Consider the following 12,633-nt stretch of genomic DNA (forward strand, 5'->3'; position numbering starts at 1 on the left):
CTGAGGTCATTCATGAAGGCCCCGCCTTCCCAACCTTTCGCCTCGCTAGAGGTGTGGTGACCCTCAGGTTAAATCACCACCAATCCGGGTGGCATGTGGCGCAGTGGTTAGCACTGGGACTGCGGCGCTGAGGACCTGGGTTCGAATCCTGGCTCTGGGTCACTGTCCGTGTGGAGTTTGCACATTCTCCCTGTGTCTGTGTGGGTTTTACCCCAACAGCCCACAGATGTGCTGGTTAGGTGAATTGGCCATATCTTTTTATTAAAACAGTAAAAAATATAGAAACAAGGCCAAACAGTACAAACGCACATTTTGTGTTGGAGAAACAGTGTATCCTCCCCTCAGTACCAACGTACGAGGAGGGGGGGGGGTGGATACTCTGATTATTAAAACAGTTCACAACATGTTTCTACAAAAAACAACTGGTACAGGCTCTAAACTTTGCGCTGGAGAGACCAGATACCCTCGCCTCTGTGCCAACAGAAGGGAAAGGAAGGGGGGTGGTGGGGAGAGAGGGGAAAGGAGGGTGGTGGGGAGGGAGTCAGAAAGGAGGGTGGTGGGGAGGGAGTCGGAGTGTTGGTGAAGGGGGTGGCGGGCAAATAGGGCACTGCCTGAACTATCCACAGAGGCAGAAAAACAAAAGAACCTTCAATTATGATGTGCCAGATTCTGGGAGTTCCCCAGAGGGGGTGAGGGGGCGACACAGTGTCAGGCACGTGTGAGACCCTCACCCTGCTACAGAGAATCTCGTGCATCCTGCGCTTCCGACATTGGGCGGCTGACAGCCTTCGGACAGTCACCTTCCAGGCCCGAATCCTGACGCTAAATTGCCCCTTAATTGGAAAAGAAAAATAATTGGCTACTCTAAATTTTATATTTAAAAAAATCACCACCAATCAGCTCTCAAAGGGGAGAGCAGCCTGTGGTCATCTGGGACAAAAGGACGATTGACACACCTGCCCACTGCAGCTGAAAATTCAACTAATTTATATCCATTGGGTTGCTTCATGCAGTAATTTAGTTAGGTTCTGGCAATTCCAGCAGATTAATGAGACAAAGTCGTTTGTGTCTTTTTAACCTTTTCGATGAACATTGTTAAAACATTTGAACATGATTTTAAATGCAAATGTAAATCTGACTGATACACAATTTCCAGATTTATGTCTTATTTCTTTTTTAAAATATCAAGTGAAGTTTTGCAGCTTTGAATTTATGGAGCTCCTAATAATATTAAGAACAACATCTCACCCACTCATTTCCTGTTAATGTTTTGTGAAATCTTGGGTGACATCTAGATCTGTGCTAATAATTCCAATTTCATTCAATGAAATGATGCATTATCCATTCCACTCATACTCTAAATGTGAGGTTGGAATTTCCTTTTAGTCAGATGGTGAAATTGGTTCAGACTGATAGCTACTGCCTGAAATCTACATTCCGAGATCTGCATTCCGAGATCTGCATTTGAATGATCTTTTTAAAAAATAAAATCCAGTTCCATTTAAGTCTTGCCGTATAAACGTGTGATTAAGGGATTGTGACTAATTTGTCCAAATGATTTACCACAAGTCCAAAACGAACCCCAAGTTATTATCATCGATACGTAAATGCTGGAAGGAGTTGGAGGAAGGCATCCTTAAGGTGGATGGTTATTTAAGAGGTAATTTTACTTCCGGAAGTACTGACTGTCGGCATTAATTTACCTTTATACCAATCTCATTATTGTTCTGGAAGTTCTTTTAAATCCATTGCCAGGGCTTCATTTGGCTCTGCTTTGCAATAATAATAATCTTTATTGTCACAAGTAGGCTTACATTAACACTGTAATGAAGTTACTGTGAAAAGCCCAAGATATGGGGAGCATGAAACTATGAAAAGGGCTAAGTGGGTCAAGGCACTTGGAGTGGAACATCTCAGAAGGAATTTGTTCCCCACATTCACCATTGACCAAGGTTTATTGGCAAAGATGTTAGGCCGGATTTTCTGGCCTGGATTCTCCCACCCGACGCCAGCTTCCCCATTCTCTGGCGCCGTTTTCCGGGCGCCGGCGGAATCGCCGCCACGCCGGTCGATGGCTGTTGACAGCACCCCCCCCCCAGGTGATTCTTCGGGCTCCGAGTGGCCAACATGTTTGCCGAGTCCCGCCGGTGTGGTTTACTCACCTCCCACACGGCGGGACCTGGAAGGTGAGTGTGCGGGGGCTGTCCTGGGAGGAGGGGGGAGGTGGGGGGGTGGGGGGGGGGTGAAGCGACCCCGATGGGTAGCCTCCACGGTGGCCTGGCACGCGGTAGGGGACTACCAATCGGCCGGCAGGCTGGTTCCGTGGAGGCCTACTTTACTCCGCGCTGGGCCCCTGTAGGGCTCCTCCATATTGCGGAGAAGGAAATCCCCCCACATGCGGCAAATCAGGCAGGCTGTTCTGTGCATGTGCAAAAATACGCTGGTTGTTCTGCGCTTGCGCGAATATATGCCGGCCATTCTGCGCATACGCGGACTTGCGCGGGCCGTTTTGCGCAGGCTGGAGCTGCAGGGACGACTCCGGCGGCAATCTAGCCTCCTAGAAAGGTGAGAATTCCTCAGTTTCGGGGCCCGTTGACGTCTGAGTCATTGGCGCCGGTTTTCATGCTGGCGTGGAGACATAGCCCCATTATTGGAGAATCCTGTCCTCTGTTTCTGAGTCTGAGTGTTGGCGCCAATGGAGAATCCATGGACTTTCACGTCAAAAAATTGGTGCAGGTCTGCTACCAGTGAGGAGCTAGCACCAGCGCCACGTGGAACATCATCGGAACACACGAAAAACAGTGCGGGAATCGCCAGGCCTGGATGGATACTCACAGGGCTGACGAGCTACAGCCGTGCTTGAATAATACCCCCCCCCCCACACACACACACACACACCCTGATCAGATTTGAAAAGATGGGACAGTTTGTGCTGGAGCGCCCATACAGCTGATGGGACAGGGGAACCCGGTGGGAGGGGGGGGGGGGGGGGGTTTGCACCGGGGGGTCACCTATATGACCCAGGGCACCAGGGCTAAAGCGGGCTGTCAGCGGCATGCGCAGCCACATAACCGCCTTGCCGGCTATGGTAATGGTGTTGCGTGCCTGTCCACCCTAAGGCCACCTCCTGGCCAACCCCCCCCCCCCCCCCCCCCCAGCACTGGAAGATTCCCCCTCCCCAGCAGCACGGCTGTCGGCGAAGTAAGGTGGACACTGTCCATACGCCCTCTCTCTCACTCAGCAGCCACTACACCAGGTTCACAATTTGTGAGAACACGTGTGGACCGCGCCTTCGAGAACTCAGCCCATCAGAGTCAGAGAATCGTGGGTTGGCATAACTAATGATATGCAAGCGGTGTTTCAACTACACCGCCATGCGTCGCATTGACGCCGTTTTCGAGGAGGTGGAGCTTTGCGAATCAGCGTTCAACTGGTGCCTGCTGCGATTTCACCATCGGGAGCTATTCTCCACCCAATCACAAGCCCCGATTTCGGCATCGGATAACTGAGAATTCCGCCCGTTCTTTGTTGAGTTTCTCTGCCAATTATAACCTTCGACCCACTGGAGGCCACTAGCTGAAGTGAAATGAGAAAGGTATGCATTCTATTAATGCAGGGGTAGTGTACAGTATCATTCACCTTATCCTACATGTCGGTGCCAGACTCACAAGAAACAGCCATGACACTTATCAGGCAGCAGATCACCATGCCGGCCCTCAATATTGTGAACTATGTATCCGAATGATTGATTGATGGGGTGACGAGAATGTACAGGAAGGAGAGAGCGTATTGAAAGCAAGCAGCTGGAGGATGGAAGGTGCAGCTGATAACCCAGTGCTTTCACTATATCAAGATCAGTTCGCCAAATAATGTTGTTCACCCAAATCCTCTTGACCGTTCTCACTGTCAAAGACCTCAGCTGAGTTTCAACCTAAGCAGGATCTGTGTTACACATACCATTATCCAAAGCTCCCATAAAGGGAAAGCATTAGCAAACTAAAATTCTGAACTCTTTCAATGTATCAACGTTAACAGAACCAAAAAGAGTTTTTAAGTGCCCAATCATTAGTTACAGTTGGTTAAACATTGTGTATAACCTTTTGTACCCATTAATTTACCTGCCTGCACTGCTGATTTGCCATTTCTAATAGGTTCTCCCTGGATGTGATGATGTTGTGAGGTGAGTAGTTTGGGAACATTAAAGGCCTGAGATGACCACCCTCTCAGGAAGCACTTTCTATGATAATCAAGTATTCAGTTGAATTCAGGCGATGGCAATATTTGGGGATTCACTTGTGTCCCTACATGTAGAAGATTGAAACTGTGGCTGTTGGAGGTTAGGAAGCACACGTTTGCAATGGATATTTCTATCAATAAAAGTTGTAAACAGTGTAAATATTAGGCTCTGCATTACCTGGCTTCCTTTAATAGAACACTTTAGAGAAACCAGGCTCCCACAGTAGTGAACTCGCCAACATTGAGGGCATTTAAAAATTTATTGGATAAGCATATGGATGATAAGGGCATAGTGTAGGTTAGATGGCCTTTAGTTTTTTTTCCATGTCGGTGCAACATCGAGGGCCGAAGGGCCTGTACTGCGCTGTATCGTTCTATGTTCTATGTTCTAATGCCTCCCATAGTACCAAGACATATCTGAGGCCTCCTTCTGTACTTAGGCACTTAATGCCACTGCCAGAGTCAGAGAAATGTGAGGCCAATTCTTGAGACCCACTAATATAGGGCTTGGGCTTGGTTGATGCCGGTGCAGTTTTGTCTTGAAGTGGAACTATTTGGTTCCAAGTATCCATAGTGGCACTGTTTGGAGCTCGTTTTGGCTGCTTGGTTCTGCAGTACTCTCCTGCCTGTATTGAGGTGTTCTGCAAATTGGGATTGCAAGTGGTGGATTAGCCTAGTGGTTATGATATTGGAATAGCATTTTTGAATTCCAATTCCATCATGGCAAGTTATTAAATTGAATTTAATACATCTAATAAATTGACTAGCACCAGAAAATTACCATAAAATCAGTTGGATTATCATTTTTTAAAAAACCCCATTTGATTCACTGATGTCCTCCAGGGAAGGAAGCTCTCTGTCTGCCCCCACTCTTGCCCCGTTTATCTCCAACTTTATATAATACGGCTGACATTCATATGTCTTTAGGGCAACCAGCGATGGGTTTGGAAGGTACAGATAAAGAAATCTTGATGAGTTACTGTAGTGCACCTTGTAGATGGTACACGTGGCTGCCACTGTATGTTGGTGTTGGAGGGAGTGAATGTTTGTGGAAATCGCCAATCAAGCGGGCTGCTTTGTCCTGAATGGTGTTGAGCTTCTTGAGTGTTGTTGGAGCTTCACCCATCCAGACAAGTGAAGAGTATTTCATCCCACACCTGATTTGTACCTTGTAGATGGTGGACAGATCGCATCTCGGCCTTTTGGCTAAGATCAAGTGTAGATGGTGGACAGGCTTTGGGTTAATAGTAACCATATTGCAACAGCAAGTTTTTTTTTAAAAGGTGAATTCTCAGGTTTACAATGTATTTCACGTGAAGGCTAATTTTACAAACTTTTATTTTCAGAGAAAAATTCTCTGCTGCAGCTACGGACTGACGTGGTAGAAAATGGATCATCTGTTGAAAGAAGCTCAACAATCATCAGGCCACAATCTTTGGACCTCGAGCTTATTACAATGGCTGGAGAAGAAATTGATGCAAATACACTAAGATTTGATTACATGGACCTTTATGTAAGTCATGAATTATAATTACTGATTATTTTTAAAGGTGAAATTTTGAAGATGATGTTTTAAGGATGCCCCCCACACCCCTGCATGACATCTTAACAGTTCTTGAAGAAGTCGATAAATGGCTTCCAGATCCAGGCAAACCCCCATCTACTGATCCTCTTCAGGCGAACTTAACTTTTTCCAGCTGAAGGAACTCTGCCAGGTCACTCACCCACACCTCTGGTTTCAGCGGCCCCAAATCCCTCCATTCCAACAAGATCCAACTCCGGGTCACCAGGGAGGCAAAGGCCAAGACGTCGGCCTCTCTTGCCTCCTAGACCCCCAGGTCTTCTGACACTTTGAACTTCGCCACCACTGGACTCAGGACCACCTACACCTTCAGCACCTCAGACATATGTCTGCGAACCCCTGCCAGAACCCCTTCAGTTTCGGACATGCCAAGAACATGTGGACATGGTTCGCGGGCCTCCCTGCACACCGACCACACCTACTCTCCACCCTCTCAAAGAACCTGCTTTTTCTGGCCACCGTCATATCTGCCCTATGACTACCTTAAATTAAATAAGGCTAAGAACAGCACACAGGGAAGTTGCGTTCACCCTCCTCAAAGCCTCCCCACAATCCGCCTCCATTCCCCCCCCCCCCCCCCCCCACACCACCACAACTCATCCTCCCACTTTGTTTAACTTCTCCTATCGGGGCTCCCTCCCAGTCCATTAAATCATTGTAAATCTTGGATACTTTACCCTCACTCACTCCTGCTTTCGATGCCACCTTGTCATGTAGCCCTGGGGGTGGCACGTCGGGAAAGGATGGCACTGCTTCTTCACATAATCCCGCACCTGTAAATACCGGAACCCATTCCTGCTGGACAGCTCATACTCCTCTTCCAATTCCTCTAAACTCAAAAGCTTCCCCCCCCCCCCCCCCCCCCCCCCCCCCCCGCCCATCGCCACCCTCGAAATCCCGCATCTAAGCCTCCCGGTGCAAATCTGTGATTCCCGCAGATCGATGCCCGCACCGAAGCACCCTCCAACCTCAGATGCTGCCACCGCTGTACCCACACCCTCCGGGCCGCCAACAGCAAGACCTTGTGGAGTACTTGGCCGGCAAAAATGGCAGAGACGCCATCAACAATACCCCTAAGCTTGAGCCCTTATATGAGGCTGCCTCCGTCCGCTCCCATATCAATAGCCCCTGCACCCCCGCTCCAACAGTACCTTCTTCACCCGTGGAGATTTCCCCGCCAACACAAATCCCGCGATCAGAGCATTAATTTTCCTAAAGAAAGACTTTGGAATAAAGATCGGGAGCTTCTGGAAAACAAAGCGCCTCAAGAGTACTGTCATTTTCACTGTCTGCACCCACCGCGCCAGCGACAGCAGGAGCACATCCCACCTTTTGAAGTTCCACCTCATCTGTTCCACCAACCGCGCCAAGTTCAATTTGTGTAGTTGTTCCCATCCCCGCGCCATCTGGATGTCCAGACACCCAAAGCCCTCCCCCACCACTTTAAACAGCAGCCCGCCCAACCTCCTCCCCTTCCCACTTGCCTGGATTAGGGAAATCCCATTCTTCCCCATGTTTAACATATCCTGAAAACCGGTCAAATTCCTCCAAAATGTTCATGCCTCCCAGTGTATCCGATATGTAAAGCAGCAGATCGTCCACATATAGTGAAACCCTATGTCCACCCCGCACTATCCCTCTCCAACTCCCTGATGCTCTTAGCACCTTTGCCAGTGGCTCTAACGCCAAGGCAAAAAGCAATGGGATGAGTGGGCACCCCTGCCTTGTCCCACAGTGCAGTCCAAAGTAGCCCAAACTCACCCGATTTGTCCTTGCGCTGGCTTCCGGTGGCCTGTATAGCAATAAGACTCAATCCCCACCTGAAAGTCCACCAGCTGTTCAGTCGACCATTGGGCTGGTCGGGGCGACATTTCACCTTCCACAATCTTCCCCTGTGTCGCACAAAGAGTTTCTTGTTCCTGCAACTCCTTTCTCCGACCCACTTCTGATCCGCGAATCCATCCACCAATCTCACCAGTGTAGTATACTTTCCCTCCACCACCTCTATACCTGTTTCCACCAAAACATCCGCCCAGTACACAGGGAAAAGGACCGAAAAGACCACCTCGAAGGGAGATGCCAAATGTGCGACCACTCACTCCATGGCCGCCACCCGAAGTTCCGTTTTAAGGATGTTTTTATAAATTATGACCATTGTTATAGCTGCAACTTTCAAATGCCAAAGTACTTTGGTATTTTTTTAGAGGACCAGGAGCATTGTTTCAGCCCCTTACATTTATAATAAAGACTGCTGAAGTTAGAAAAAGAATCATTGTATTTATATTTAATTACTTGCCATAAGGAATTTAGATAATTTATACCAAAATGTTTAATTATATATTTATTAATTATGCATTTAATAATGTATATGTCAATTAGTTATGTTCGTTACTGCAAAGTCTTGCATTGTTTTGTATACACAATAGCTTTGCTGCAAAATGATTTTGGATGCTCATAGATATTTGAGCACCATGTTTTTCACAGCATCCAAACCAAAAGGAATTTTGTAAGATGCCTGTAGTATCATGGATAGGAATTCCATGCTACCAGATCAGATGTAAACCTTCATTTAATGTAACCCTAGTGCAATGGGTGAAATTCTCCCATGCCCACATTGTCATAATAATAATAATCTTAATTTGTGTCACAAGTAGGCTTGCATTTACACTGCAATTAAGTTACTGTGAAAATCCCCTATTATTTGCTCACGGCAGCGGGATTCTTTGGTCTCACTGCAGTTAATGGGGGATTTAGCTGAGTGCCAAACTCTCCGTCTGCACTAGCAGTGGGAGCGTGGCGGACACGCAACGGAGAATCCTGTCCATTGAATATACTCAAATGACTGAATCCCAACGACTCACCACCTTCTGAGTGAAGACATTCCTCCTCCTCTCAAGAAGACAGGCTTGAAACATGAACTCAGTTTCTCTCTCTGCAGTTGCTGCCAGATCTCCGGAGATTTTCCAGAATTTCTGTTTCTGTTTTCGATTTCCAAAATCCGCAGTATTTTGCTTTTATCCTCCTGACCTCCATTCTATTCTCCTAAAATGTTTCACATGATAATATTTCTGCAACAAATGTTTCTGGCACTAGATATACAAAGATGATGAATGTCCAGCTATCAGTAACCCAATAAAAAAGGCAACAAAACTGAATTATCTGCTCATCTGTGGTTTCATGAATTTTGGATTAAGCTGAATAATCTGACTCCACCTTTAGAACCTGTTGAGGTGAATTTCAAAATGTTCTAGTTACACGGAAGTGTTGCATCTTTTTACAACGAGTTATCTTTTAGAAATGCGCAGAAGAATTCTCCCTTCACTTTGATTGTTCCAGATGTCCAGTTTACGCAAACCAATATCGAGCCCAGTGTCCCTGACAATGGGATCATTACTCAATGTGCTGGGAGAATCCGTGCAATTCAGTAAACAGTCTTCAGTTGTTATAATAAAAGTCAAAAAGCGGCAATGGTTCCTCGTGATTTTATGTATGTAGCTTGTTGTATTTATTGAGTGCTGGGTGTTCAAATTTTTTTTTAAAAAGCTTTCTTAGGGCCAAGATATTCTTTCTCCAGCATGACACTGGTATTATTCTTTGTTCACTGAAATAATGGATTTCTGTCAGTTCTGTTGACACTGCCCAGTGACTCAGATACCCTGGTAAACACTGTTCCAACATGATCAGTGATATCACCGAAATTGCTGAGACCCATTCCTGCTGTGACATCTCACCACAAAAAACCTTCCAAACTTTGCAGTATGTAGCAAATTTTGTTTTTAGCAAATAAGAAATGATCTGTTTTAGAATTGAGTGCAGAGATCAGTGGATAAAAATGGGCGGGATTTTCTGCAGACATGTCTCATGCTGTCATGTTGGTGCGGCCTGATAGAGCCGGCAATATCTGCTCTCCAGAGATCGTGGCGCCCTTTTTAAAGGACAGCTCAACCTTTAAAAAAAAAACTTTAAAACCGATCCTCCCCCTCCTACAACAGTCAGCTCATACTGGACTTGGTGAGGTGCACCCTGTACACCATCTTCAGCCGTATCAGCCCTAACCTCGCACATGAAGTCGAGGCACCTCACACCACAGTCCCTCTTCCAGCGACCCACCTAGCTCCCCCTCCCACTTCACCTTGATCCCCTCCAGCGACATCCTATCCTCTTCCAGAATCCTCTCGTAGATGGCCGAAATGATGCTGCCTGTCCAGCCGCCCCACTGACAGCATCACCTCCGACAGCGAAGAGGCCGATGCTATTGGAAAGGGCTGGAAAACGTTCCTCGCAAAGTCCCGCACCTGCATATACCTATATACCTAAACCCTTCCCCCCCCCAAAGGAATGAATCCTTCATTTGCTTAATCCTCCTCTCGTCCCATCCCCGAAACCTCGCATCCATCCTCCCCGGCATGAATCCCACTAATCGGCAATCCCCTTCACCTGGCCCCCAGCTTAAAGTGCACTCTGAACTGCCTCCAAATCTTCAATGCGGCTAATACACTTGTAACCAACTATAAACAAAGATAAACTGCACTCTACCGTTCAAAAAACACAAAATCCATACAACCCTTCCACCAAATACAAAATCAGAAGGAGAGAAAGAGAGAGAGAAAGACAAAGCACAGTCCCCATCCCCTCAATCCAAGTCCCAGTCCCACCTTTTAGTTCAGTCCCAAACCTTCGGCCTTCACAAACGCCTCCACCATCTTGAAATAGAAGTCCCTCGAGTTGTACATTACTCTCAACCTCGCAGGATAGACCACTCCAAACCTCACGCTGTTGCTGTACAGTGCCACCTTCAACCATCCGAAGGCCATTCACCTCCTCGCCAGTTCTGCCGTCAAATCTTGGTATATTTGTATACCATCACCTTCCCAACTCATCTTTCATCTTTACTTTGCCCAACTCAGGACCTTCTCCTTCACATGAAATGTGTGGAAGCAGATTATAACTGCCTTGGTAGCTCATTTGCTTTTGGCTTCGGCCTGAGCACCAGATGTGCCTTGTCCAACTCGTAGCGTAAGGGTTCTTCCCCTCCACCAACAGCTCTGCCATCATCTTTTCAAAGTACTTGGTTGGCCTCGGGCCCTCCATCCCCTCAGGCAGGCTCAAGATCCTAAGATTTTGCTGCCTGGGCCTGTTCTCCAGGTCCTCCATCTTGGCTCTCAATCCTTTGCTGGCCTCCGCCACACTCCGCAGCTCCTCACCCTAGGTGAGCTGATCACTTTGCTGCGGCAGAGCCTCCTCCACCCCCTTCAGTTTCTCTCCTTGCTCGCATACCTTGGCCGTTGTCTTCCACACTTCTGCCTTTGCTGAGACCTTCACCCACTCCTTCGTCGCAGCCAGAATTTCCCTCCGCAGCACTCATGTGTTTGGTGAACTGCCTCTCCAATTCCCCGGCTGTCACCTTGGTCAGAGTTTCCACTGTGAGGGGTGTGGCCCTACCCAGCGATCCAACCTCCGCTATCCTCCTCCACGACGGACTCACCATTTCCAGTGCCCTTCTCCTGGGTCTTCGACACCCCCTGCCTTCCTTTAATCTTCCTACACCAGCTCGTTCAAAAACTGTCCCTGAAACCGGGTATTAAAGTCCAAAAACCAGAGCCTTGAGCACGAGCCACCCAATGTGCGACCTCCACCTACATGCAGTCACCGGAAGTCGAAGGTCATGTGTTTTTGCACATTATTACCCGTGTTGTGCAGCACACACATCTGTGATAACAATTGGCCGTTGTTTAAAGTTTTGGAAGACTAAAGTGCATTCTTTGCATCTGTTATCTCATGATCTACAAGTTTTAAATTGCATTTCGCCATCTGCACATCTTTGGACTGTGGGAGGAAACCGGAGCACCCGGAGGAAACCCACGCAGACACGGGGAGAACATGCAGACTCCGCACAGACAGTGACCCAGCGGGGAATTGAACCTGGGACCCTGGTGCTGTGAAGCCACTGTGCTAGCCACTTGTGCTGCCCAATTAGAATACTACTCAATTATGAAAATGAGACCTTTGCAAAACACAAAATATTTAACAATCGATCCTTTAGTGTGGTTGACATGGAAGTGCTCAGAAATACTGGACAGAGATTTTAAACTTGTTATTATTTGCTTTTAACGAGGTCATGACTGCATTGAAATGGAATGCAAATTTCTCTGGTAGCACACCTGTAAGGCTTGACTGGAACTGGATCCACCCAGTCCAATACTTTCTGACTGATGTAAGAGTGCAAACAATCATTGCCGCTAACTGAATAAATTAATTTATTTTTCATTAAAGTAGAGCTTTATAAATGCCATGAGTTTTTTTTTGCCATTGTTAAGACTTCTTACAAGGGGTTGTACCTCTGCTGAAGTTTGTTCTCAGCCTATAGTTTGTGGTGATCTATATATCTCTGTGACATTCTGGTGACATTGTTATGCAGTATTTGCTGTTATTTCTCTTCCTGCACCGAGACACTGTGCACAAAGCAGACTTTCCTCTGATCCTGCAGCGAGGCTGTTAACATAGAACATAGAACAGTACAGCACAGAACAGGCCCTTCGGCCCTCGATGTTGTGCCGAGCAATGATCACCCCACTTAAACCCACGTAACCCGTATACCCGTAACCCAACAATCCCCCCATTAACCTTACACTACGGGCAATTTAGCATGGCCAATTCACCCAACCCGCACATCTTTGGACTGTGGGAGGAAACCGGAGCACCCGGAGGAAACCCACGCACACACGGGGAGGACGTGCAGACTCCACACAGACAGTGACCCAGCCGGGAATCGAACCTGGGACCCTGGAGCTGTGAAGCATTGATGCTAACCACCA

At 47.4% G+C, this 12,633-nt stretch overlaps 1 protein-coding gene across 1 annotated transcript in view; it reads left to right on the forward strand.

The window, feature by feature from the left end:
• The window catches only part of fmn1 (formin 1), a 532,192-nt gene that overhangs the window by 89,202 nt on the left and 430,357 nt on the right, over positions 1-12,633 (forward strand). Inside the window, exon 3 of the mRNA XM_038785764.1 lies at positions 5,583-5,749. Coding sequence (XP_038641692.1) covers positions 5,583-5,749 — 167 coding nt within the window. The remainder of the gene's footprint in view (positions 1-5,582; positions 5,750-12,633) is intronic.

The sequence above is a fragment of the Scyliorhinus canicula genome, chromosome 2, assembly GCF_902713615.1.
Source record: "Scyliorhinus canicula chromosome 2, sScyCan1.1, whole genome shotgun sequence".
Lineage (NCBI taxonomy): Eukaryota > Metazoa > Chordata > Chondrichthyes > Carcharhiniformes > Scyliorhinidae > Scyliorhinus > Scyliorhinus canicula.